We start from the raw sequence: 25,306 nt of genomic DNA on the forward strand, positions 1-25,306 counted from the left end.
CCCTCGGTTCCAGCATCAGCAAAGAAGTGTACAGCAAGTTGGGGGGAAGGTCCTCCAGCAAAGTTTGTCTTGGGGTTAGTTGGTCCCACCAACCCAAGGGAAGAAGTTGTCCATTCCGGGCTTCTCAATTCGATTTGGAGTCGGAGCTTCAGCACTGCAGCAGGGCTTCACTGGGCTTCACTGGCAAGTTCAACGGTCCAGGAGGATGCAGCAAGCTTCTCTTCCAGTTTCCTTTGTCTGATGTTTCGTCCAGTGGTCGACTCTGCCTTCAGTCCAGGAAACCTCGCCTTTTATGCAGGTTTCTCCCATTCATTTAAAGCCTAACTGTCACTCTAAGGACTGGGCGCTTTCAGATAACCAAGGAGACCGCAAACAGGGAGTTATGGGCATCTCCCTCGCTTCCTGCCCTGCCAAACGCACTGAAGCCAGAGGTGGGTTTCCGCACTGAAACGAGCCAAAGGCAAAATGAATAAGAGTTAAACCTGGTTTGGTGCGCAGAGTAAAACCCAAGAAAGACCTCACAAGCAAGAAATGGTGAAAAAAGAAGACCGGGCCATTTTGACAAAATGGGCGCACTAATGCAGCTGAGGCTTTAGTCTGCGGTAGAAACTGACAATGGTAGGAAATTTAAACCACTGCACCCAGCCATTAAATGTAGTGAGGGGAACATAAAAAATGTTACATGAGTAAGTAGGAAAAGGGGCTACTAAGTAACCCCCCAGTACTTCCTCATAAGATGGGGAGTACTGGACCTACATAGGGAAAACGGGTAAGTAAAGTCAATTTCAGAGAAGGTGTTCAAACCTTAAACTCAGAGGACTTCTCTGTGACACTGCACTGAAGGTGCTGTGTGTCAGAATACAAATGTAGATGCCTGTGGAGTTTGTCAGACTCCAATAACAAAGAAAACTGAGTTCAAAATACATGATGGAGTGAGAAAAAGTCTCACTCCTGGATTAAAATGTAAAGTCCTAAAGTCCAGCAGAAGAGCTGAGAGTCTCTAAGGTGGAAGGGAATTGGCACAGAAATTTGAAATCTCCCTAACAGGAATGCCAAACAAAACACTGAGCTGCATATGCAAAGCAGATGGAGAGATCTGTGGGTGAGTCACCCGCTACCCCGAAGAAACTAGCCTCTGTTTCCAAAGCTAAACCTTTACGAAAGATTTTTCTGTTTGCAACTTTCCCTCCATAGTTGTTTCTGCTTTTGCTTTTGTTTTTGAAGCTGTCCTGACTTTTTTCAGCTTCACCTTCTGGTCTTTTGGGCAAACTGATCAGTGCTTCAGACGATCAGGACTTGGAAACTAGGTTTCCCTTTTTATCTTTAAAATGGTGACTTTTTAACAGTGCACTCATCTTACAATGCAGTGCAGTGGGGATACTTTTGTACCACCCTAGCTCTTTACTCTTGGGATTGTTGGTTACTTTTATATGCTCCTAAAGTCAAGCTGGTGGCAGCAGATATACAGTTACCATTTTTGCATTATTTTTAGTGTGCACATTCATGTTTACTGCATATGGCTACTAAACGCGGCTGGTCGCCTGAAACAGCCACTCCACAAGTGTTTTGCTTGTTGTTTGGTCATGTTGTTGTTTGGCCTTCTTGCTGCCTTCACAGGTCAGGAGATTTGTTATATGGTCATGCATTCGCCCGGCAAAAGCTGCTGCTGACTTGGTGTGTGTGGACCCAGGATGTGTGTGGGACTGTTTGGTCCCACTCCACATCGGAGGTGCTTGAAAGTCTAGGTGTGGGGCATGAGTGAAACCCACAGTGGTCCCTGATGGGACCACAGCTGGCGGTTTGTGCAGATCCTTGCCATTGATGGGCTTGGACTTCCTTCCAGAAAGGATTTGGGATAAGAAGAGGACTCCTGTATCCATTTCTTGAGATCATCGTAGGCAAGCAGCCGACTGAAGATCCGTGGATGACTCCCGAGGGGCTTCAACCCTTGGACTGGTGGGACTGACCAGTTGCAACGCATTCTCGAGGATCTAGCCGCCCTGAGCCTTCAGAAGTGTCATTGGACCACACGGTGCACACACCAGCTCTCCAGTGGGCTCCCTCAGTAGAATAGTCACTGTTGTGAGTTCATCACTGGAACTTCGGTGGTTGCCAGTTTATGGTGTAAGTTGCCTTCTTGCCAGGTTTCAGCTTCCCAGCTTCAATGGATCCTGCTCTGGAATGCCTTTGACCGCGACTGGAGAGACACCTGCCATAGTTGCTGTGTGGTGACCGTCAGCGGAAGTTGCTTTGCTGTGTTCTGTGAGGTGTCAAGAAGAGTCCTGCAGCAGTGAATCCTGCTTGCCTTCTTCATCAGGGGGTGCATTCTGCACCAGCATCCGACCAGAGAAATCCTTGGACCCACAACCCTTAGACATCCTGCACCAGACTAAATGGCAGGAAAACCTACCCCAAGCAAGTAAGTAATGGCAACCCCCCCTGTTCTACTTGGAATACACTTTGATTATTCCATTCCATTGCTTTTTGATAGTCAGATCTATAAGCTGGTATCTGAAAGATAGAAATAATATTTACATACCTGTAACCTGTTGAAAATGTTCACCACAAGACCTCTTCCTACATATGTCCCCTCTCCTAAGAAAACTCTTTGTTGCTTATGCACAAGGCCCCACATATCATAGGGATTGGATTTATAAAGCTAGGGCATAATTCTTGCAACCTGGTTTCATTCTACTGCATCACCACTTAACTACATTTAGTTGTCCGAGTTATTGTATGCATTCCTACAAATCTAAAGGACACTGTATACATGTTTGATAATTCAGTATAGTGTGATATTACTACTGCTTAGTTAATTTCTTAGTGTCTGTTTTGGGCCTATAATAAATAGTGTTTTTGTACTTGAGTGTGTACATTGAATTATCGTGTGCTTCGCTGTGTGGACTTATTGTGGACCCCTGACCCCACTCGCATTCTTGAAACTAATCGGCAACTGTTCTCTATTTCTGCCTTGATTGGGGTTGGGCCAACCGGAGTTCCCCTGTTCATCATAACAAGGGCAGCCTCCTGACATCTGCCCACTAGGCCGGATTCTGGAAATCCATCTCCACACAAGGGAGCACAGCTTGCCTCTTCCTTGGATGCCTTCTGCGTTCACATCTCTGGCAGAGGACTCTGGAATTCGCTCTATTCCCAGCAGAGCTCCAGTGAATCCTCTCGTCTTCAGAGTCCAAAGATGAATCAGAGGAGGGGAGCATTTCCTCTCCCAATAAAGGCAAAATGTCATTCCCAGTGAGCGGTCCCTCCAAAGCAAGCCTGATGTAACGAGCCAATCTGGGCTGCTGTAAGAAGTGCTTTTACCTCCTGATATCATATCCAGAATATCTTGCCCTGCCGGAAATGCAGGGGACAAAATGGTAGAGTGCTCTAACAGAAACAAAGATGGCAGAACCTCTCCCCTCTGGCTTCTCCAACTCCCTCAGCCCTTCCCATGTCTGCTGCTTTCAAAGGGTCTCCAGTGGTCCGCATCCTCATGTGAGTGTGACTTTGTCAGTGCTGCCTGTGACAAACCGATTCCCAGGAGATCTCCTGGTGAGGTTTCCTGTTCCCAGAGAGTGGCCTGGCTGTTGTCCGACATAGCAGCTATGCAGACAGTCAGACCAGACACTAATACACATCAGTCATGTCATAGCTGGGCCCTGCTCACAGAGCTGACACTAATTTGATATCAAATTGCTTTGGCAGTATAATTGTGTGCTCTTATTAGTCATCTTGCAACACCCAGGCATGGCTTACATTTAAAGATTTACATGGCACGCAAATAACTAAGGCATATGTTAGGAAAGATTTTCTTTTTGCACTTTGTCTCCATAGTTTTCTATAGAACCCCCCAACGTTTGCTGTTATTTTAACCTGTCCTTACTACTTGTAAAGCCTTTTGGCTTCTTCTTGCTAAACTCATCTATTTTGGGGTCACGGTTATCCGTGCCCCATTTTGAAATTCCTTGTTTGTTTCACAATGCACTCCTCTCAACAAGCAGGTGTGGCAGGGATACTTGGTTTCCTTTTAACTTTCTTTTGAAACTTTTATTGCTTGCATGATGTGTCCAAAGATGGGCTGCTGGGCGCAAATATTTTGGTACTGTTCTAAAAATAAAATTGATTTACCTTTTATAACGCGCTTAATACCGAAGACCAAATCTCTAAGAGCGGGACTGGGATTTAAATCTGTGTTGCTCTGCATTGTCTTGCTTCCAAGACAAACTTGTTGCCCCAGAGCTCTCTTCACAGATATATACACTCTTTCCGCAGAAGAACCTCTCCTTTCTGGGCAAAGTGGCGTTGTGCATTTGTGGCAAGACGTCTGGGTTGGGACTTTTTGGTCCCACTGCACATCCTGGCCAAAGTGCGTCTGTTGCTGGGTTGATATTGTGGCCTGTGGCTCTCCATGATTGGAAAGCCTCTGCCAGTTTGATTGGTGCACCTCCATGAGCATGAGTGCGGCCCCAACTCTAATCCTGTATTCAAGGAAGACTCCTGCAGCCATTCTTTGGCTCGTTGTTGGAGCCAAGACTCCTTGTAAGAGGATCCTCTTGCTGAAGACCCTGAACTCTTTGCATTTGCATGGAGCATCATCTTCTTCCGCTGACTCCGCACAGCCCTGCTCCTTTGCTGATCTCCAGAAGGCCTTCATCAGTGCTTCACCCGCTGGAACGTCTGGAACAACCAGTCCTGACCTGTGCTTGAAGATCCTGCCCTTGGAAGCCTTCAGAAGCTTTCCTGAACCATTCTGTGGACTGGCCAGCTTCCTCGTGGGCTACCTCGCTGCCTCGTATAGTCCTCGGAGGATGGCCATGTATGGTCACATCCTACCCCTGCGATGAAGGAAGGCAGCCAAAAATATAGTAAAGCACAAACAAAGTGTTAAATAGCATAGCCTTATAAGGGCATGTTCTGTGTCGGAATCTGGCTTAGGGGCTTACATGCTTGCTGCATTTGAACTGGTTACAATCCGGTCTTGGGACTGCCTGGTCCCATTCCACACAGTCCTGTATCTGGGGGAAGATTGTGAGCTGCAGGCTATCCCTGATTGGACAACTTCCTGTTTGAATGTCTCGTGTCTCTTACATTGTTGTGCTGCGGCCCCCCTCCGGTCAACATCTGGGTAAAATGAGAGGACCTGGAGCCACTCGAGCATGTTGATCATATGATCCAAGCATCTGAAGCTGCAGGACACCCCAGACCGGGTGAAGAACTCCTGCACCTGCAAGGTTTCTCTAACACTTGTGGCAGTTTTGGTGGAGCCCTTTCTTTCTGGCATTGGATGGTACCATTACATTGGCACCTTCCTGCATCTCTGCTGGAAACTTTGCTGGCATTTTCACTCCCCCTCTGGGATCTTGGCAACCTACTGGTGCCATCTCTAGCCACAAAGGAGTCTCTGTTGGAATCCGTGGTCAGACAACTTTGCTCTTGAGGGCATGCCGACCCTGTCAGGGTTTACACCAACAGCTGCTCCTTTCTGCTGCTTTTGCTGAAACTGGAATAAAAGTTTTCACCCTGTTAAGGAGTTTCTGCAAGGGCCTGACCTAACTGTTGGTGGAAGCCTCAAACCCTCAGCCTGCAATCCTTAAGCGACTACATCCTCAGTGCACCCTGTTTTGGGATGTTGTACGTTTCACTAGTACAAGTTGTGTGGTTGAGATTAAATCCCTTTTAGCACCCCAATCCTCCTGAACTTGCATTGGGGATAAAGTACTTACTTACTAAGCCTGGGGCATGTACCCTGGGTTAAGAGTCCCCCCTACAGTGGACTGGGGACTCATAGTCTACCCTTTCCAGAGCTGGAGAAGCAAGTGGGAACTTTCTACAGTGAGTTCCTTCAAACGCCTGCTTGATAAGACCACCTGCCGATAACTGACCGAACTCTTGAAAGGGTAGGTATAGAGTCCTAAATCTGTGTTCTTGTGTGTTACAGTACACTAGCCATGTTTAGGCTTGCAAATGTACTTCTAACCTCCACCCCGCCCCTCTTAACGTGTCTTCGACAGTATATGCCCCTCTCACTATGTGGAATTACTAAGGTGGTAGATGGCCCATTTTTGTACTACCAAATTGTGGCTGTACATATGTTTAATAGAACTTGATGCAATCTTATATTTAATCAATAGTATATTTTTGTATTCACCTGCGTCGCCCTCCATTGCTTTCCAGTCTTTCCCGTTGACTGTACTTGACACCAATGCTACCGCTGTCTGAGTATAGCCTAACTTAGAATGGATTGTGTCCTCCAACATATTCCACATCTTTGACATGTAATGTCCACAGTTGTGTACATTGGAAACTTGTTCAGCAGAGGGCATACTGCGTTGATGATGTTGGTTCGATGTCCCTCGAAGGGCTCAGTTGAGGGCGACGTCACCGGATGTTATAAATAGGATGCATGGCACCCGTAGCCTCAGTTCCGTTTTTTCCGCAAACGTGTTTGCTTCGGAGACTCGGCGCGCCTCGTGTATTCCTCGTGAATATGTCTTATTCTTCAACCCCTACGCACTCTGAGGTCTGGCTTTAAGACTTGCCGGGACTGCAAGTCTAAGATGTCAATTACGGACCTGCATCGCATTTGTTTGTGGTGCCTGGGCGAGAGTCCCGACACCGACTGTTCCTAATGCCAGTCACTGACTGCTAAGGCCTTGCAGGAGTGTAAGGGGAAGTTACAGGTAGGTAGGGTTTCTAAACCCAGTAAGTCTCGTAAAACTTCTAAGGGGATGTCCACTGACGATTCGAGGGGTGATTCTCCGCTTTGGAAGGAGTCCCGGGGATCTCGGTACTGGAGTGGTTCCCGCCATTCGTCCTCGTCTCAGCATTCAAGGAAGCGCAGTCACCCGTCGCCTTCTCTGTACTCCTCTGAAGATTGCGCCACAAGGAAAGTGGCTTGTCCTACGAAGTCCTCGACTCTGGAGGAATGGGCAACCTTCAGGGCGCAGATGCTGGCGATTTTCCAATCCCAGGGCACCGTTCCGTCCGCGCCTTTGAAAGAAGCCAGCAGGGAATGGTCCCGGTCCGTGGCTCGCATGCCTTCGGGCTCGGGTCCACGGCGCGATTCTCACCGGGAAACTTTGAGGTCCCGTCCGGACAAAATTCAGGAGGATCGCAAGAGACATGCTTCTAGGTCTAGGTCCTCAGCAAGACTGCAGAAATCTGGTAAAGGTTTGAGGTCGACGCCGGTTCCGTCGGATAAGGATGCCGAAGCTTTGCCTTCACACCAGCTCTCGGCGCCGTTGTCAATGCCGAAGCCATCGGCGTCGACGCAAAGACATCAGTGCCCTCGACGCCTTCAGGCATTTTGGCCGGAATTTGCTGATGGAGGTCCCTGGTACTTTTGTTCCTCCAAGGATGGCTCCTTCCAAGTCTGTGAGGCCTGTTAAGGAATCCAGACCCTCTTCTGTCCTGAGGCAGGAGTTTTTCCTCCCTCTGGATGACCTCGATGAGGAGAGGTCAGATTTAGAATTTGCCCCTGTTGAGTCTTATGTGGCTCCTGTCTTTTCCGGGGACAGTCAGTTGGAAGAGTTACGGCAGTCTCTTCATAATGCCAGTGGCTTGGACACTTCTCCTGAGGTGGAGTTTGGCAGACCTGAGCCTGGGGCTCATGCTGAGTCGTCCTACAGGAGACTGATGGCTAGGGTCACTGAGTATCTTGGTTGGTCTAGTCCTCCAGAAGCTTTTGTTCAGGATCGCTTAACTGATATTTTGGTCAAGGTCCGTCCTCTGACCCGGTGTTACCTTTCCATTTGACGTTGCAGAAAAGGGTGGCGGCTGCTTGGCAGACACCGTAATCTCTTCAGGCAGGTAACAAATCGTTAACTAAAAAATACCGCCCTTCCAGTAGCGACCCCAGCTACCTTTCATCTCACTCCACTCCCGAGAGTTTGGTGGATCAGGCAGCTACGGCCACCTCGAGGCAGGTGGCGTACCCTACAATCCCTCCTGATACGGCTTCGACGGTTGGGCATGCAAGGTATTTTCTGCGGGGAGTATGGCGCTGAAGTCAGCCAACTCCACTTGTGCCTCAGCAAGATTTTCACACACTCTGTGGAATTGTTTCTCTAGCGGCTGAGCATATTTCTGAAGGGGAAGAAAGGGATGGGTTCCTTCCTCATGTGCAGGATGGCAAGGATGCCATGTGTGAATCCCTTCAGTCGGGTTTGGACAGGGCCGACCGTGTTAGCCGGTCCATGGCTGCGAGCACCTTTTATACGCAGATTTGCGTGATTGCAGAAGTCTAGTTTTGCTCTGTATGTGCAGGCCCATCTTTTGAACATGCCCTTTGATGGCACGCATTTGTTTGGCAGCAAGGCTGACTAGAGCCTTGAGTTTTCAGACCTCAAAAGCTGTGGCGAAATCTTTGAGCGCAGCTGTGTCAACCTCCAACTTTTCGCCCTAGGGGACAGCAGTGGAGGGAAGGTTCTTTTCGTTACTCATCCTCCTTTGGTAGGATGAGAGAAGCCGCCAGTCAAAGGGGTCTGCGTAAAAGTACCCGTGGTGGTCGGGGAAATGGGGTTGCCAAAGCTGCTCAGGCAGCTGCCTCTTTGCCTTCAGGCACTGCTGCAGCCGCTCCGAACAACCATGAGGCCATGTCTGGGGCCTTGGGCCAAAATACCTTCAACTCTCTCTTCCTAAATATCTTCCTTCTCGAGCTCTTCGCTCATCCGCCCCCAACTCCCTCAGGGTCAGCCGCTTCTCCAAACAACGAGTTGGGGGCAGATCTCTCTCCGCTGCAGGGGCCTCCCTCTGGAACAGCCTTCCTGCCCCACTGAAACTTGAGGAGAACCATCTCCGATTCCGGAAGCACCTCAAAACCTTCCTCTTTGCCTCCGCTTTCTCTTCCCCTTTCCCCTGCTAATACTACTGAAACTGCACTGAATCTGCAACTGGGCCACTCACCGTTCTCGGTCCTTGGCCCAGCCACTCTCCCCTGCACTGCCTCCCTGGCAACCCCTGCACTACGGGACTGTCTGTATCCCTACAGCCCCCCTTCCCAGCACTTGTCTGCACTTACTTCGCACTTGCAATCAGCTGGCCCTTGTTATTTATCCTGTATGCTAATAACCCTGTACTGCACTTTTCCCTTCCCCTCTACCCTTTGCCATTGCGCAATCTGAATGACACATGGCCTAGTAGGATCGTTGTCTGTCTCCTCTTGTTCCCCCCCCCCTGCCTCGTAGCACCTTGAAACACTTGTGTATAGGCGCGTTAAAAATGCCATATCTCATGTTCCATTGTTTGCCAGTTAGGAGCAGACTGTCTTAGCATGTCGAAGAATGGCGAGCTATTACTTCAGATGCGTGGATTCTGGATACGATAGCCCACGGCAACTGCCTTCCCTTCCTAAAGCGGCCTCACCAGGGAATCTCTCTTTGAAGCTTCTAGATCCGCTCCTTGTGTAGGAAATCTTGAACCCGCTGGAGAAAGACGCTATAGAACTGGTGTCTGTAGTAGAGGGGAACAAGGGATGGTATTCCCCCTATTTTTTTATTCCAAAGAAAGATGGGGGATTGAGACCCATCTTGGACTTGCGCTGGTTGAACAAACTTCTCAGGAAGGACAAGTTCAAGATGGTCACTCTTTCTCATGTCCTCCAGGCCCTTCGACTTCAGGATTGGTTGGTGTCTCTGGACCTACAGGATGCCTACTTTCATGTGCCGATTCATCCGAAGCACAGAAAGTACCTGAGGTTTGCTGTCCCTGGGGGAGTGGTTTCTCCCGAGAATGGACAGAGCTGTTTAATTTTCTTTTGCATCAGTAAAAGGTTCCCTTCCAGACAGGGCCTCTTTGCCAGCCCTTCTCGTGTGCCAACATTGCCCATGTGCTGCACTGTTTCTAGAAGAGACCGGCAAAACGTACGCTGGAGGATTCTGAGATGAGTAGCCTTGCTGAACCCACACTGTTCTGGAAGACAGATGGCCGAGTCTGGTTACCCCCACCTTTTAATGCAAGGGGTCCCCTAGTCAGGAGCTGGTTTGTGTGACTGAGTCCCTGATCCCTAGAGAATATGGGTCTCCTGTCTGCTTTGTGGTGAATTGGAGCATAGGAGTGCTGGATGTGTGCCTGGTGTGGTTAGTGATTGCTTACCGAACTTATAAACTGGACTGGGCATGGCTGTAGGCTCAAGCTTATTATCAAGACCTTTGTTCAGGCTGAGATTGGCAACCCTGGCATTGTGCTAATTTTTTCCAGTTTGCACCATGCTGGTCGCATGCTCCAGGTTGGCAATTACATAGTTTATTCATGGCATGCGGGGGGCACTGTGCCTTCTGTCAATGGAGCAGAGGGTAGACCGTGCTTCTTTTGGGTAGGAGGTACTGCCTAATCATGGTAGCATGGTATCTGAGCTCAGTTAATAATAGGCTGATTTGCCAACATAGGTGAGCCCTGGGGTCGTCGAGGATTAAGACGCTGCCTCATAGTTTGATGGCTCCATGGAATCCGCTGTACTTCTGTAGAACTTGCATCAGTGCTTGCCATCAGCAAACTGCTGCATGCAAGGTTTTCTGAGCTTTCAGGACATCCTAGATTCTTCCTCCAATGCTGAGACGAAGCCTGTTGGAGAGGAGCAGTAAGGCGTGTAGGGCCTCGTGCCACTCTGGAAACGTTGCAGAGATAGAGCAGGGGGTTACTGGCTCCCACTGTCCTCCAGTGAACCAGAACTAACTCTTGTGTAACCCCGCAAGCACCAGCTGCCAGATTGACTAATTCCTAGCACTAAACCTTCCCCTGAATATTTACCCTATCTGCATGCCTGGCAAGGAGATTTCTTTCGCTGCCTAAAGTCCCAGAATACATGATTTTACGAATTGCTTTTTTGACACAAACTTGTACTTTAAACATTATTTCTGATTTGATTGTAGCCAATAAAGAAGGTCTGTCCCATGCTGCCAACGAGATGGGCAGCAGCACCAACAATGTGCCTGACCTCATGGATGAGTTCATACAGGAGAGACTGCGCTCCGGCACCACCCAGGTAAGTGCTCTATCCCGGGACTCCCAGATGTGACCCAAGGCGTTCCTCCAGAGCTTAAATCCCAATCTGACCAATTGGAGGCAAGAAAACCGTTCACAATGTTTAACATTTGTGTGATTAATTTCAAGGTTCCTGCTGATTGGGTCTTTAAGGGCTTGGCTGCGGCTAAGGGTCATGCTGCTGTGTGGTCGCCCCAATTATAGTGGGTGTTGTGAGGACGTGGCAGTTAAGTGAGGAATCTGCAGCCTTTGGCTCTCCAGATGTTTTGGACTAAAATTCCCATTCGTTCTGCTCAGCCTAGTTGAAGGTGAGCAATCATGGGGGTTGTCGTTCAAAACCCCTGGAGAGCCACTGGTTGCAGACCACTGAGTTAAGAGGTTAACCCATAAGATCTATACTCCAGCTCCTTGCCCTGGTCATTAGTTATGCGGCTCAGTTATCCCGGCAGTGGTTCTACTTGATGCAACATCGCACCCTGCATAGTGATCCTCAGTGGCTGGTCCTTCACGGCAGTCTGGTGGACGCTCCCATATGACTATTAGGCTAGACCGTTGCAATGTGTCTGATGGATTTTCCAACCTTTGCGTTCTCTGTGGGGATAAGTTTGGGAGATCCAACGCCATGATGGTGGCTGTATACTTCCTTTCTGTCATTTGGTGTTAGTTTGGTAGTTTAGGCTATTATTTTGCACAGGTAAAAAGCATACTTTTAAAAGTTTCCAGTAAAGTAACAATTCATAGCAATACACAGATTTTAAACAAACCTTATAAACATAATGAAAACATTTGGTGAGCTGTACTTCTATTTTTTTTATAAAAGGTAGAATTTGGGAGATAGTAACTGTCAAGTCGATTTTTGCCCAGGTCCCCGCGGGGAAGGGCACTAGCCAAAAAGAAACCCTAAACCATTGTAAGTGTGGCAGAGCTGTAGGGCGGAATGCCAGAAAGGGGATGTAGGCTGACACAAATTACAATAATCCATAGAAAATCCACCACACTGATGTACTGAAGAATACACACATTTATCATGCTCCCCACAAACATACCCCATTAGTTTCATAAGTACCTATATAGAACGCACACAGTAAAAATACCTTAAGTATTATAGAAACAGTAAATGTCTATTAACACTCCACACCCTGTGGTAAATCAGACATGGACGGACACAAAGACAAGTTCTCAATTGGTTGAGGCTTATTAAAGTTCAAGGAACGCCTGTCCTAGCCCTACCTCTCTGATGGTGGGCCCCTATCCTACAGCATAACAAACTCATGTTCACTAGGATGTTTTGCAAAATACTATTCATCCTCTTTCCCAAACCTATTCTGTCCTATTGCAGGACCCTACCACTAATAGTGATGAAACATAAATTAGCCCATAGCAGTATTGTACTCCCTTCTGGGGTTGGGCTGGCTGGTATGTGGCCCCAACCCAATTGGTTTTTCTTTTTTCCTTGTGATTCAGGCTTCAGCCTGCTGGTACAGTTCAAAACCAGTTCTGTGTTACTCTCTGTAGAAAAGGACTCCTGGCCCCTCAACAAAGTTCTACTTAACTCAAAAGTTCTTCGTTTAGTTGAGATATTTGTTGTTTTCTGCAGCATGGGGTCTGGAATGGATTGACATGCTCATGAATATTCCCAGTCAGGCTGGGAATCCTCGGTAAAAGAAAAAACAGTTTCAGTTTAGTTTCTAAACTGTCTTTCTCCTATAAACTAATCACTGAGCTCTGGGTCATACTCACCCCAGCCAATGGCTGCCCTCTTACTAAGCCCCTCCTGTGGCAGCCATCTTCAGATTTGTACCGTATGTTCAAGTGTTGGGAGTCCTCGTGCTTCGCTCTTCGAGCCTTTCGCTGGGTTTTTTGCTTTTTGAGAGTTAAATTCTATTTTTCAGTCAATCGAGCTTGTGTGCTCCATCGATATCCATCCGACTAACGGTACCGTTTTTTTCAGTTTTTTCAATGCCCCTGAGGGCTGTTTTCGTCGAGTTTTCTTCTTGGAAGCTGCCAGAAGATTCTTCAGGCCTACACTGTGTGGATCATGTCGGACGAGTAGGACGACGGCGCATCCCTCTTCAGGCCTTGCTCTGACTGCTGTTTGTGGAATGTATGCAGAGACGACAAGCATGCCCAGTGCCTGTATTGCCTGCACCTGACACACAAGGAGGAAGATTGTGTGATTTGCTGTGGCTTCTCGAAGCGCTTGTTGAAGGATCGGCACCAACGGCTGGAATTGTGGCTGCTGGTCAAGGCCCCTGCACCGGGTGTTATCCTGGGGCATGCCTCTGCCGGATCCAGGAAACCTGAGCGGGCTTCTAAGTCCTTTGAGGGTGCCCCTACATTGATCTCAAGACAATGCTCTAGATCTTCATGCAAGAGGCAGTCTGATAACCCGGGTAAGCTGAGGGAGAACCCAGAGAAGGGCCAAGCAGGGTATGATGTCTGGGAGACAAAGGGTCCGACCCGGCCCCGAAGGAGAAGGCCAAACCGGACAAGGCTTCCGACACTGCCCTGAAGGTGAAGGCCAAGCAAGACAAGGGGTCCGGCCTTTTCGTGCAGGCCATGTGCACCATGCAACGGTGTCGCCCTCCCTCGAGGTGGTGGTGGTGGCGTCTTCAAAGGCCGTAGGGGCAGATCCACAGGGTGCCCCGGCAAGTGTGTCCCTTCCTCCCAGGAGGGGGCCTTCGAACAAACCGGTTGAGAAGACACCAGAGAAGAGGGTGCCGGACGTCAGTCCGAGACCAACCCCTTTGAACCTGAAGAGGGGGGGGGGGGGGCAGAGAAGGCCTTCAAGGAAAGGTCATTTCTTCAGCTGACGTGGATGAGTTTGTTTCCATCCATACCGTCCATGAGGGTGATGATGATGATGATGAGGGAAACGCTGGTGACTCGCCCCACGATGGGGGCAACAACGATGACGGGGACACAGACGATGGAGGCGATGATAGGGAGGGGGCCCAGGACAACAAGGGACGGGACCTACTTCTATGCTCCAGACACCGCGTAGAGACCTTTCATTAGAGGACCGTCCGGCTGCTGATGGAACTGGAGTTCTCAGGGAAATATGCAAAGTCCTGCTTGACGCCATAGCAGGACGCGCTGTTCCTGGGTTCCAGACTGGTGGTGGGACGTGTGCTTCAATATCGCCGGGGGCATGGATTTCCAGAACCCACCCGTACCAGGAGAAGCTCATGACGGACGCTTCCCTATAAGGATGGGGAGCCCACACCGGATGTCTTCACGCTGGAGGGGTTTTGGGCCATCAAATCGTTCCTGCCGTCCCTTAAGGGCAAGGTGGTGAGGGTCTTCACCAACAATACCACCACGATGCTTTACATCCAGAAACAGGGGGGCACCAGATCCCCAGCCCTCTCCAAAGAGGTGCAGGACTTGTGGCACTGAGCAGTCGCCCAGGGGATGTTCCTCATTCTGTTTCACCTGGCAGGAGTAAAGGACACAGTCGCCGACTCTCTCAGCAGGGAGCTGCGCTCTTGCCACGAGTGGGAGCTTCGACAGGACCAGTTGGACAACCTTTTCCTCAAATGGGGTAGTCCCCAGATCGATCACTTTGCGACGGCGACTAACACCAAGTTCCAGAGGTTCGTCAGAAGATTCCCCCAGCTGGGGAGCTTGGGGGACGCGTTCTCATTCCCTTGGAAAGGCATGTTTCTGTATGCATTCCCTCCGTTGCCGTTACTTCTTTGAGTCATCAATCAACTCAGCCTGTACCAGTGCAGGATGATCCTTGTCGCACTCTGGATGTTCCGATTTCTTCAGACCTTCCCCTTTCAATCCCTCTCACCACTCCTCTCTCCTTTCTTCCCAGCTCACCCTCTACCCCTCAGGCCAAGCCAACTCCAGCACTGCCACCTACCTTCTCGGTTATCCGACCCATGAAGCGTGTCAGTTGAGGCTTTCGCCGCCACTTTCTCACCCCACCCCTCTTCTCCCCCCTTGTCTGACTCACACCCCGACACAGCCCTTTCCATGCTCCACTCTGCTATATCTGATACTCTCGATGTTCTTGCCCCTGTCATGAGGATCCGCTTGAAGCCCAAAGCCAATTTCAACTCTTGGTATGACTCAGACCTTGTCATCCTTAAACGCAAGTGCAGGGTGGCTGAGAGGAAATGGCATGCTTCCGGTACATCCTATGACAAACTGGCCTGCCGCCTGCTCCAAAGGCAATAGCGGCTCTCTGGCCGCACCAAGAAGAGAGCCCACATCCAAGCCTGCGTCTTTGCGGCATATAACAACTCGGCCAAACTCTTTAAAATCTGCAAGGACCTGGCAAATCCTACTGCTGTCTCTACCTCTCCTGTCCCCTCCCAGGCCCACTACACGGCCCTGGCCTCTCATTTCATCTCTAAAACTCAGGACATCCTTCCTCTCTCTCTCTTCCTCTACCCCTCCTCCCTCTACTCTCTGCTCTTCCTCTGGCCCTTCTTCGACCACCCCTCCTCCCTCCTTCTCTGCCTTTCCCCTGTTCTCCCCTGACTCTAGACAAGTCAGATCTATGAAAGTCTTATCAAAACCGGTTCACCCCCTGTTCCTCCAAAACCCTCAAGGACCACATAGACAGCCTGGCTCCTGCTGTGGCTGACTTCTGCAACCACTCCATCACCACTGGAGTCTTCCCCTCCCCCTGAAGCACTCCCTTCTGCACCCTCTTGTTAAGAAACCATCTGCCGACCCTTCCTGCCCGGCTATCGCCCAAACTCCATCACTCCCTTCCTAGGCAAACTCCTGGAAAAGCTGGCCATCTCCCCGCTTAATCTTCACACTGAATCTGTTGGTTGTCTCCATGACCATCAGTCTGGCTTCAGAGCTGCCAGAAGCACGGAAACTGCTCTCCTGAATATCCGTGAAGACCTGTCTCCAACCTCGATTCAAACACCCCTTGTGTCCTCATCTTACTTGATCTCTCTTCTGCTTTTGACACAGTCATCCATGCTTTCCTGCTCAACCGTCTTCGTGATAACCTGGGTATCACTGGTCAGGCCCTGGCTTGGCTGACCGCTTTCTTTTCCGATCGACTCTCCCAGGTCCAACTTGGGTCCTTGCTCTCCTCTATCTGTATCTCTACCTGTGGTGTTCCCCAGTGGTCTAAACTCTCCCCCTGGATGTGCAACCAATACTTGGGCTCTTGCCCACCACATTGCTGCTTTCTGCCCCAACTTTCAGTGCTATGCGGATGACACTTCTCATTTTCAGGCTCCCTTCCACCACCTCTTCTCCTTCTCTCATCTCTGACTGTCCGCCATCCAGGAGTGGTGTGCCGCCGATGATCTCTGCCTTAATGCCAGTAAGACTGAGATTCTCCTCGTTGGCACTTCTGCTCCCTCTTTTTCCTGTCACTCTCAGGCCGGCCTCTCTTGGCCCTCTTCCTGCTCCCACCTGTGAGGCTAAAAACCTTGGGGTTATCTTCGACTCCACACTCTCCTTCTCTCCTCACATCTCTGACGTCTCTAAGAAGTCCCACTACCAGCTGCACCTCCTCAGAGGTATTATTCCCTTCCTCTCCTTCCCCCAGAAGCTCACCGTCTCCAGAGCCCTGGTTCTCTCTAGGCTGGACTACTGTAACAGCCTCTATCTAAAACTGCCTACTTCTACTCTCCGCCCTCTGCAACTCATCCAGAACAGGACTGCGAGACTTGTCCTTGGCCTCAAACCCGGGATCGTATCTCTCCAGGACTGAAATCTCTGCACTGGCTCCCAGTGGCAGCGAGGATGAAGTTCAAAACCCTCTGCATTGTCCACAAAGACTTCTGGGGCCTGCGACCTCAATACCTTCAACTCTCTCTTCCTAAATATCATCTTTCACGAGCTCTTCGCTCATCCGCCTCCAACTCCCTCTCGGTCAGTTGCTTCTCCAAGCAGCGAGTTAGTGGTAGATCTTTCTTCTGTTGGGGCATCTCTCTGGGACAGCCTCTGTGCCTCTCTTAAACTTGAGGCGAACCATCTCCGCTTCCGGAAGCACCTCAAGACCTTCCTCTTTGCTTCTGCTTTCTCTCCCCTGCTGATCCTCTGGCTGACTCTGATACTGCACTGGTTACCTGGCTACCCTCTGATCCCGGGCCCAGGTCCCCTCCCCGTCAGTTGCACACCTGCACTTCCCTTCTGGCAATCTCTGCATTCTGACTGTTTCTGTATCCCTACAGCCCCTACCAGCACTTAACACCTGATGTCTGCACTTCTATTTATTGTCTTATTTGTTTTACTATTATCCTACGTACTGCCCCTCCCCGTTCCCCCCCGCTCTTGCACGATCTCAATGTCATCTGGTCTAGTCAGATCGTTGTCTCGGTCTTCCCTCTGTCCCCCTCCCTTGCCTCGTCGCGCCTTTAATCACTTGTGTATAGGCGCGTTAAATGCCTTATCATATCATACCAGCGTGGCTGAGGCATATCGATTTATTTATTTATTCGGATTTGTAGAGCGCATGTCAGCCCGGGGGCATCGTGGCGCTTGTTACAGGCATATCTTAGTTGCATATACATGAGTAGTACATTATTTACAGGAGCAAATATGACATTTGTACAAATTTACAGTGCAGTATATTTACATAGGTTAGCAAGTGTCACATATTATTGTGCAAGGAAAGAGGTCTTCAGTTTCCTACGAAAAATCGGGAGTGAGTTCTCCGCTCTAATGTACCCGGACCTTCTCAGCATGTCGGCGTCCCCTCCAGTCAAGCTGCCAGTGGTTGCAGATCTTTTCGCCAGGGAAGGAGGCGCAATTCTGCACCCCGACCCAGGCTCGGTGAACCTGAAAGCCTGGCTCCTGCAGCGTTCGAATTCGGTAGCTACGATGTTCCGGCGGACTGCGAAGAGATTCTTGTCAAGGCCAGGGCGTCCTCTACCTTAAAATGTTACCGACGCAAATGGAAGCGCTTTACTGTTTGGTGCCGTGCACAGAAGATTAATCCTCTGAGGGTCGCGGCCCCTCAAGTATTGCCATATCTACTGTCATTGGCACCATCTGGTGAAGGAGTTCATCAAGGGACTGTTCCACTCATTCCCGCCAGTGAAGGCTCTGGCCCTGGCGTCGGAGCTCAATGTGGTGCTAACTAGGCTCATGGGGGGCCCCATTCGAACCTATGCATTCAGCTCTGCTCAAGTTTCTGTAATGGAAGACTGCTTTCCTCGTTGCCATCACCTCTGCAAGACGAGTAGGTGAGATCCAGGCCCTGTCATGCAAGCAACCGTACCAGACTTTTTACGAGACAAGGGTGGTGCTGTGGACCACCCTTCCTTCATGCACAAGGTGCTATTGGAATTTCACCTCAACGAACCCTTGGTGTTACCTGTGTTTTTTCCGATGGCTTCGTCGCTGGCTGAAAGGACTTTGCCCTCGCTGGATGTGGCTAGAGCGCTGAAGTTTTATGTGGCCCGCATGAAGAGTTTCCGGAGAACTTCTCCGCTTTTTGTGAACTTTGGTCCTGTGAACCATGGCCCTGTCCAAGGCTTCCATTTCCAGGTGGCTCTCCGGCTGTATCACTCACTGTCATCGTTGGCAAATCGACCACTACCTGGCCGTCCGAGAGCCCATTCTACCAGAGCGGTCGCTGCTACAACGGCGTTCTTGTCTGGTGTATCCCTGCTGGACATCTGCAGGGCTTCTACATGGAGGTCGATGCACACTTCACGAAATTCTACTGCGTCGACAGGGATACCAGGGAGGAGTCCAGAGTTGAGCAAGCAGTGCTGCGCAACCTGTTTGCTTGAAGGTGAGCCTAGTGAGGAGGTAAGAGATTGCTTCTGTTGAGACTTGCCACCTCCCGTGGTTGTGCATGTGTGTACTGCTATGCATTCTTTATTCATGAGCATGTGAATCATATCAGACCCCATGCTGGAGAAGGAACAAGTTAATTACCTGTAACTGTTGTTCTCCAGCATGGGTCTGGCATGGATTCACATACAAACCCTCCCGCCTGCCCCTCTTCTCTTGGTCCTACCGCCACTTTACGTGCTACCAAATCTGAAGATGGCTGCCAGAGGAGGGGCTTAGGTAGAGGGCAGTCATTGGCTGGGGGCAGTATGACCCAGAGCTCAGTGATTGGTTTGTAGGAGAAAGACAGTTTAGAAACGAAACTGAAACTGTGATTTCTTTTACCGAAGATTCCCAGCCTGACGACGGGGAATATTCATGAGCATGTGAATCCATGCCAGACCCATGCTGGAGAACAACAGTTACAGCTAAGTAACTTGTTCAGTAGTTCAGTCACTTGTGTTTCACAACAATATTGGAAACTCAATCATCTAAGCTATCCAGCTTAACTGGTCGTAGGTGTAGTACAATGTTCTCGCCCCCTCTAGGGGTACTGGTTTTCTCAGTCCGTCATTGGTTATTCAAGCTCGCTGGCCATGTGCGTGATATCATCATGTCCTTATCGCTTCTTGGAGTGCCTTGGAGCTTCACCACCCTCCTCCCCTTCCTCTGTGTCGGCCGGTACCTGTGTTTTGGTGGCATTAGTTTGTCGCACGAGGCGGCTCCGGTGGTTGTGGAGCTGCACCTGGGTGGTCATCGACTCTTGCAGTGGACCTTTTGAGACGGTGTCATTGCTCGGGAGCACAAGTGCATCGTGTCTTTGGCTGCTCGGTCTCCTGCTTAAGGGGACCTGGGATCATAGGGTACTCTGCCCTCCTGGGATCAGCAGAGTTCAGCGGGCTCCGAGATTCCTCAGCTCACCATGTATCTGATGTGGTCCTGCCTCAAGGATTGAACCGCCCAGCGTTGCAGAGCAGGCTTCCACTGTCTGCTTGCTGGTTCAGGCTCTCTTCCCTCTGTTCTCCTTCAAACAAAGAGAAGAAATAGGATTGGTTCTGTGGCTCTGTTGGGAGCGCTTTCCTAAAGTGCTACTGGCAGTAAGACTTTAGTAAGCTATCCCAGTTGTTTGCAGATCCCCAACTCTTAGTATCAGTCTGTACTAGCTCAGGACTTTGGTACCGTGGCAGAGCAGTCAGGCTTATCTTAAGAGGAAGATGTGAGCTGTAGGTAAGTACTCTGAATCTTAGCTAGACCGGCACAACAAAGAAGCACAAACACTTATGATTTATAAACAATTATGTATTTATTATATATACTCCAGAATCACTTTAAATACTTTAGACCTTTACACAAGAACACTTCAGAATACTTGAGAATACACTTCAAATGACACTTTCACTTTTGTGTTTGTTTGGGGCTACATTTGTAGCAAAGTTAGAAAGGGAAAAGGCAAGGTTATCATATCAATTATTACGCGCACTCATGCGGTTTCTAACAGTTTATACAATAATACATTTACTCTGCAAACACATATAGTAAAGTCACTTTAAAGGAGGAAAATAGTTAGTGTAACATTAGCCTGGTTCAAGGTTCTAGAGAGGGCTTCTTCGCACAGCAAGTCTTCGTCCAAACGCGCAACCATAGATAAAGGCATTTCGGAGAGGGCTCAAAGTCTTGACAAGCAGCAGAATGCCAAGAGTTCCAGAGGGTTTCTTCCAGTCTCTAGTCTTTTAGAAGCGGCAAGTTGAAACTAACAATGGAGATCCTATTAGAACTCGATCAAGGGACAAAAGCAGCAGCTTGGGTCATCGGTAAGAGGGGGTTGCTCTGGAGCGACTTCTTGGAATCAGGTAAGCAATAACTTTTTCCCCTCGGTACCTTGGGTTCGAAGAAAATGTTTGTGCTGGATGCTCCGCGATATTGCAACTCTGGATCTGACGTCCGGATTCCTTGGTCTGATGACTGAAGGCAGGACAATGGATGGGATCTCCCTGCAACAGTCTCGAGGGAGGACTTCACGACTTTCAGCAACTTCTTGGTTCACCTGCGGTTTTGGCGTCTTTTCTGCAGCACCAACAAAGGACATGGATCGCCCGGTCAAACTTCTTTGTGTCCTGCGGTCCCACACTCTGATGAGGGGTCCTGGGCGAGTTGGATTGGATCTCAGGATTGTCCTTATGGTTTCAACAAAGATTTGGACAGATTCGGCCTTTCCACAATGATGCACCCGAAATGGACAGCAGTTCTCCTGCTATTGGGGTTCTGCAGCTGTGGAAGCTACTAGGACCTCAGGAGATGGCTCAAATCAAAGTAGGTTTTGGGACTGGTTGTTCCCACCACCCAAAGGAAAAGGAGTCGTCCTCTTCAGAGCTCCTCTGTCGCACAGAAAATGGTGTCAGGGCAGCAGTGGTCGCTTCACGGTGTTGCAAATGGTCTGCAGGTGTCTCTGGTTGTCTTCAGTTACTTCCATCTTCCAGTGGTTGACTTGCTTTTGACTCCAGAACTCTCACCTTTTATACGATTCCAGCACACACTACTGTGCAATCTCTCAACATTTTAAAGAAAGGGGTGTTTGGCTGTCCAATCGGGACAGCCACACCGCCTGTGGGAGCTGGTCCTATTCAGGCTCTTTGGCAGACAAAGGACAGAGCGGGTGTAAGACTCCTCCCCCACTTCCTGCCTGCCCAGAGACACTGGAGCCAGCCATAACTAGGTGATTGTCTATGTAACTAAAAAGTCACAGGAGTAGAGAGACGGGGGATACTAGGTATCCCGTTTGCACTTAACATACGGTGGGGGTGCTAATCTCTAATACTGTAAAGTTGTAGGAGGGATACAAAGTAGCCCTCTTTCCTTAACTGTAGTTAATTAAATATAAAGAAAGAATCTCAAAGGAGAACCCAATGGGTCCCCACAATGCTGCTCATAAGGAGCTGTGTGATGCAAAAGTTAAACACGGATGCCTTAAAAGACAGATGGAGGAAAGCAGATTCCATAGAAAAGGTAAGAGAACAGAGTTCCCGGAGACAGAGCCCATGAGAATGAATGAGTGGAAAAAGGCTCCACGCATTCAGGAAAAAAAGAAAAAGCTCCAGAAGTCCAGCAAAAATTGCTGGGGTCTCACTAGGAGAGGGGATGAAGCATATCAATGATGCATCTTCCTACCAAGTGCTGTCTCCCTGATGGTATGGGACTGGGGTGCCGCCTCCCCCCTGATGGAATGGGACTGGGGTGCCGCCTCCCCCCTGATGGAATGGGACTGGAGTGCCGCCTCCCCCCTGATGGAATGGGACTGGATTGCCGCCTCCCCCCTGATGGAATGGGACTAGCGCCTCCCCCGCCCCTATGGAATGGGACTGGATTGCTGTGCCCCCGATGGACTGGGACTGGATTGATGTGCCCCCGATGGAATGGAACTGGATTACCATCTTATAATTATTTTCAGTTTTACTTCAGGCCCTATCTGGCCCCAGCCTCCCCTCTCTTGGCCGTTTGTTCTGCAGCCTCTTCAAGCATGCATGAAATCTATTTTCCTGAGCTGTCTTTAAGTTTCGTGATATGATATATTTCTGTTTGTTTGCGGACTATGAGGATAGCATTGCGTGTGTATTTGTCCCTGTGAGCGCCCTGATGCCTCCGGGCTTGTTCTGTGTTTTGCACTATATAAGTAATTAATGAATAAAAAACATAAATGAGCAGCTCTGTCGACCTGCTGAACAGGTTCCCTTGCCAATTCTCACCAGTTCTACTGTACGGTCTAGGTGTAGGGGCTTGGGCATACCCCGTTTTGGGTTTTGTGCTCCTGGAGGTCCAATCTGAGCTTCCAGAATTCTCCTGCTGCCTTTCCTCATGCACTCACTTGAGCTTTTCATGCTTGAACCGTTTACTGGGCCCTTTATCATTGTTTAATGTTGGGGTTTGCCGCCTTGTGACAGAAGCTGTCGCCACTGGAATTGTGTTTGGGCCCCAATTCTCTGCCTGATCTGCTTTTGTGGATATCCTAGGGGGTCGACCCCCTTTGTCCACTTGAGCATCGGGATCCAGCTTCATGGCATCCCTCCTCTTCCTCGCTCGATCTTTCACTCCTGGCTTGAAGGTTGTTGTTGTGGAACAAGCATTTGTTCTTTTCCTTGGTTGTGCTGGTGGTGCTTTGGCTTGGTATTCAAGACCCTGGGCACTTGATCCTATAAACTGCACCTAGGAAAGAAGGCTGTACTTGCATGGGTTGTTTTGCCAGCTGGAGCAGTTTTCACCCCAAAACATCCACTGTGAATACTTGCCTCCTGGTTAGTCCATCAACCGCAAGATCTTTTCATTGGATATCACGTGATCGTCCCTGGGTTTGTTTGCAGCAGGGTCCACACCTGTGGGGTAAAGCACTTGCTGCCATACAAGCGGATGTTCCATTGACATTTTCCAATGATTCCTATGGAACTTTCTGACTTTTGGCCTACTAACCTGGCCCAGGACATTTTTCCTATACCAGCCAGGGGTTGGTTCAGACTTGCCAGTGATTAAAATGTATTTTTAAAAGCCCTTTTCTTTTGTCCTGTGAGAGTGCATGCTTGCTACACTGCAACTTGTGTAACTGTTTTTCTGGGAGAAAATTGCATTAAGCATTGTTAAAACGTATCTGGATGTTGGTGAACAGTCTTCCACAGGAACTCTGACTCTTGGCTATAACCGAACCCTATCTCACCCTGCCTAGAGATGGCTCCTAGACCACCAGGGTCCCTCTTCTGCCCCTGAGTGAACTCATGCAATAGACTAGGGAAGGACAGGATAAGTAAACGATTCTGTCTTGAAAAGTATAACAAGTGTTTAAAAGTACTTGTGAAATAGTTACTTCCCTTGAATGTGTGTTGTGCCATTCTGAAAAGTCTATACAAGGTTAATTTACGCACCTATGAATTGGTTGTGCCTCTTTCCCAAAAGTAATGCTGTTGGCTTAGCTATTTCTTTCAGATAATAGGTGTATACGTTCCCCAACTGCGTCTTGCTTCCCCTGATTTGCTATATAGCCTGATTAGAATAAGTGTGCTTTAGGTTTTACCTACCTAGAATAACATTGAGGCATTCATAAAGTAGAACATTGGGTTTTGCTTTTCTTGGTCAGCAGTATACAGATGCTAAAACAGTCTTATTTTTTTAATGTATTTATTGTGCATTTGTAAGACGCTTTTACATCAAGTAAATTGTGTTTCAAAGGGTTTATATTCATAATGTCAAAAAAAAAATGTAGAAAAAAAAGTCAAATTTTTTTTTAAATGGGGGGAGTTCCCCCCAATCCCCCTTTTTTTTGTATTTTACCCATTTTTTATACTTACCAAACCCAAAAAATACATATAAAAAAATAACTTTTTTTTTCGACATTTTTTTTCGACATTTTGACTGATCACCGTTTCAAAGCACCCACAGGGCAGCGGGAGGGAACATGGGATTGAAATTCAAATATAACAATGAGATAGAGGCGGTCTGTGAGAAACCCAAAGGTGTATCACCCGCTAGTCCCCAGGGATCTGTCATCCAGGTAGCCAGGAAAAGGCCATCGCTATTGAATCCAGTACCTGGGGGTGGACCAGTGGGGGAGGATCAACTGTATGAGGCGCCTTTGGGGAGTGGAAGTGGGACACCCAAGGTTGAGACTCGGTACCCCCTTCCTCAGAACACCTTTTCCCCTTTCTATCCTGTAGGATACTTAGAAGCTCTACTCCCCCACCCCCCGTTCCGACATAAACACTTTTTACACCATAACAGACAGCAGACTATTACCAGAGCCGTTTACCTGACATGTCTCAACACACGGGTCAGCTAATTGACAATAACCACGCACACCTGACGGCCCTTTACCTTCCTCACAAGGATAAAAGGCCGAGCACGAGAGCACACTTCGAGCAATGCCGAACGCACGAGGAAACGGCTACACCGAAACAGCTGTACAAACAGAGGAGAAAGGCAGCAAGACCAGATGGAATTCATAAGGGGGAGTTGCCCTTGCCCTCTTAAGACCTGCAAAGCCTCTGAAAAGGGAATTACAAGACCGGGAAACATAGCTGACATGTGGAGCAACAGATGTTAAATGTGCACTGGGGCCTCCCGCATTGATAACACAGGCTGGGAGGCATGCTGGCTACCGTCGTACCGTCCTTGACTCCAGCAGCAAGCCAAGGGGACTCAAGACAGTCGGTGAGTCGGAGGAGGCTGCTAGGAAACTGAACTGTGTTTGAGCCCAAGGTTGCAAGTGGCAACATTAGATGAACACAAGCAATTGAGAACAAATAACTTTTATGTTTGAACTTTTGAGAAAGCCCAGAGAAGGGCCAGCTGTAGAGCAGGCAGGTGCCGTAGGAGTGCCCAGTCAAAGGACTCTCGCTGGCCCTCATGTAGTGAAACTGCAAGTACCAGAAGGCCCTAGGAAAGGGGCGGCATGAGGTATCAAAGTTGTCCTACAAGGGTCACGTCAAATCCCTTGTACATCCAAAAGTCTCTGACCCATTGCTGAGAGAAAGCAAGGGGAAGGGAACCCCCCCCCACTTTCTGAAGAGAACATATTGTAAAA

The 25,306-nt window shown here is 49.1% G+C and overlaps 1 protein-coding gene across 8 annotated transcripts in view; it reads left to right on the forward strand.

The window, feature by feature from the left end:
* The window catches only part of RALGAPA1 (Ral GTPase activating protein catalytic subunit alpha 1), a 1,128,412-nt gene that overhangs the window by 484,463 nt on the left and 618,643 nt on the right, over window positions 1–25,306 (forward strand). For all 8 annotated transcript variants that reach the window (XM_069638431.1, XM_069638437.1, XM_069638433.1 and 5 more), the window contains one exon: window positions 10,869–10,981. In XM_069638431.1, coding sequence (XP_069494532.1) covers window positions 10,869–10,981 — 113 coding nt within the window. The remainder of the gene's footprint in view (window positions 1–10,868; window positions 10,982–25,306) is intronic.

The sequence above is a fragment of the Ambystoma mexicanum genome, chromosome 14 (genome assembly GCF_040938575.1).
Source record: "Ambystoma mexicanum isolate Mex_15411 chromosome 14, UKY_AmexF1_1, whole genome shotgun sequence".
Lineage (NCBI taxonomy): Eukaryota > Metazoa > Chordata > Amphibia > Caudata > Ambystomatidae > Ambystoma > Ambystoma mexicanum.